The sequence below is a fragment of the Uloborus diversus genome, chromosome 4 (assembly GCF_026930045.1).
Source record: "Uloborus diversus isolate 005 chromosome 4, Udiv.v.3.1, whole genome shotgun sequence".
Lineage (NCBI taxonomy): Eukaryota > Metazoa > Arthropoda > Arachnida > Araneae > Uloboridae > Uloborus > Uloborus diversus.
This window is the reverse complement of record NC_072734.1, coordinates 115,391,301-115,392,756: the sequence shown is the minus strand read 5'-3', so window position 1 is coordinate 115,392,756 and position 1,456 is coordinate 115,391,301. Positions and strand designations below refer to the sequence as shown.

At 36.3% G+C, this 1,456-nt stretch overlaps 1 protein-coding gene across 1 annotated transcript; it reads right to left on the bottom strand.

Annotated features, from left to right (window-relative positions):
* Positions 1-431: 431 nt before the first annotated feature.
* Positions 432-1,013, bottom strand: LOC129220778 (protein GVQW3-like). Its single transcript, XM_054855208.1, has one exon. The coding sequence runs from the start codon at positions 1,011-1,013 to the stop codon at positions 432-434; it is 582 nt and encodes a 193-aa protein (XP_054711183.1).
* Positions 1,014-1,456: the final 443 nt, after the last annotated feature.

Sequence of the window (1,456 nt, the reverse complement as noted above, 5' to 3'; positions counted from 1 at the left end):
TTCATTGCCGATTTCAATTTGGGGAACAACCAGAAATCAGCAGGAGCCAAATCAGGGGAAAAAAGAGGGTGATCAAGCAGAACAATACTTTTTTTGGCCAAGAAGTTACATACCATCAAGCTTGTGTGTGTTGGCGCATTGTCATGCAAAAAAGACCATGTCCCTTGGTTTTGGTATTCAGGTTTAATTCGATGAATTCTCGCCCATAAACGCTTCAAAACACTCAAGTAGTAAGCAGCATTAACTGATTCACCTTCTGGCATGAATTCCTTACGGATGATACCCTTCGAATCAAAGAAAACTGTGAGGAGAGTCTTGATTCGGCATTTTTCCATGCGCACTTTTTTTGGTCTGGCATCTTCTGGGCTCTTCCACTCCGCTCTCTGGCGTTTTGAGTGGTTCATACTTTTAACACCAGGTTTCATCACCAGTTACAATGTTTGCCATGAAGTTTGGATCCCTAGTGGCCGCTTTTGTTGCATGTCCCTGCAGTGTTCCAATCTGCAATGTTTTTGGTCGTCAGTCAATGTGTGCGGTACAAAGCGAGCACAGACTTTCCTTTTTCCTAAATTTTCAGTTAAAATGAGATGGACAGTGGATTTAGGTATGCCAGTAGCCTCTTCGATGAGTCGGGTAGAGTCACAACGATCATTTCGTAGGATTTTGGCCACTTTTTCAATGTTCTTATCATTTCGAACTGTTACTGAATGACCTGGTCTTGGATCATCTTCTAAGCTGTCTCTACCATCACGAAATCTTGCATACCACTTAAAAACATTTTTACGACTCAGTACTTCACTACCATAAACAGTTTTCATCAATTCAAATGTTTCTGCGGCACTTTTACCCAATTTAAAACAGAATTTAATTTTAGCGCGCAGCTCCATTTCTTTTTCTACCGAGGCCAAGTGACTTCTTCTAGAATTTGCGTTATCACGTTTCAAACGATGTTGCCAACGCTTTGAAAATAATCCAGATAATAATTGAAATGTACGTGCATTTAATGCAATCATTCTTTCATAGATAGCGCTAATAGTTCCGCAAATATTAAATCAATCACCTTTCCTATTGGACGCACTGTGTATTTTTATTAATAATTCACGCCGCCTACGGTTAAAATTCAAATATTTTTTACTCCAAAAGGTAGATAAAATGTTATAGGTTCTAGATACATTATTGTTTCAGAAGTTAATTTTTTTATATCGCGATGAGAGTAACGAACCATCTTGTTGACGGAAATGTCGGTTGCCTTTACAGAAAAGAAATTTTTCAAACAGTGGTTTTTTTTTTTTTTTTTTTTTCAAAAAATAACGAATTTAAATTTTTTTTACCCTAAATCTGAAATTAAGTAGTATCTAAATGTTTTAAGGATATAAACGATTTTTTTCTAATAAAAATTAACCATTATATTTAGTTATTTCGTCGAAATAATGATATGATTGCAAGCTATGTAGAT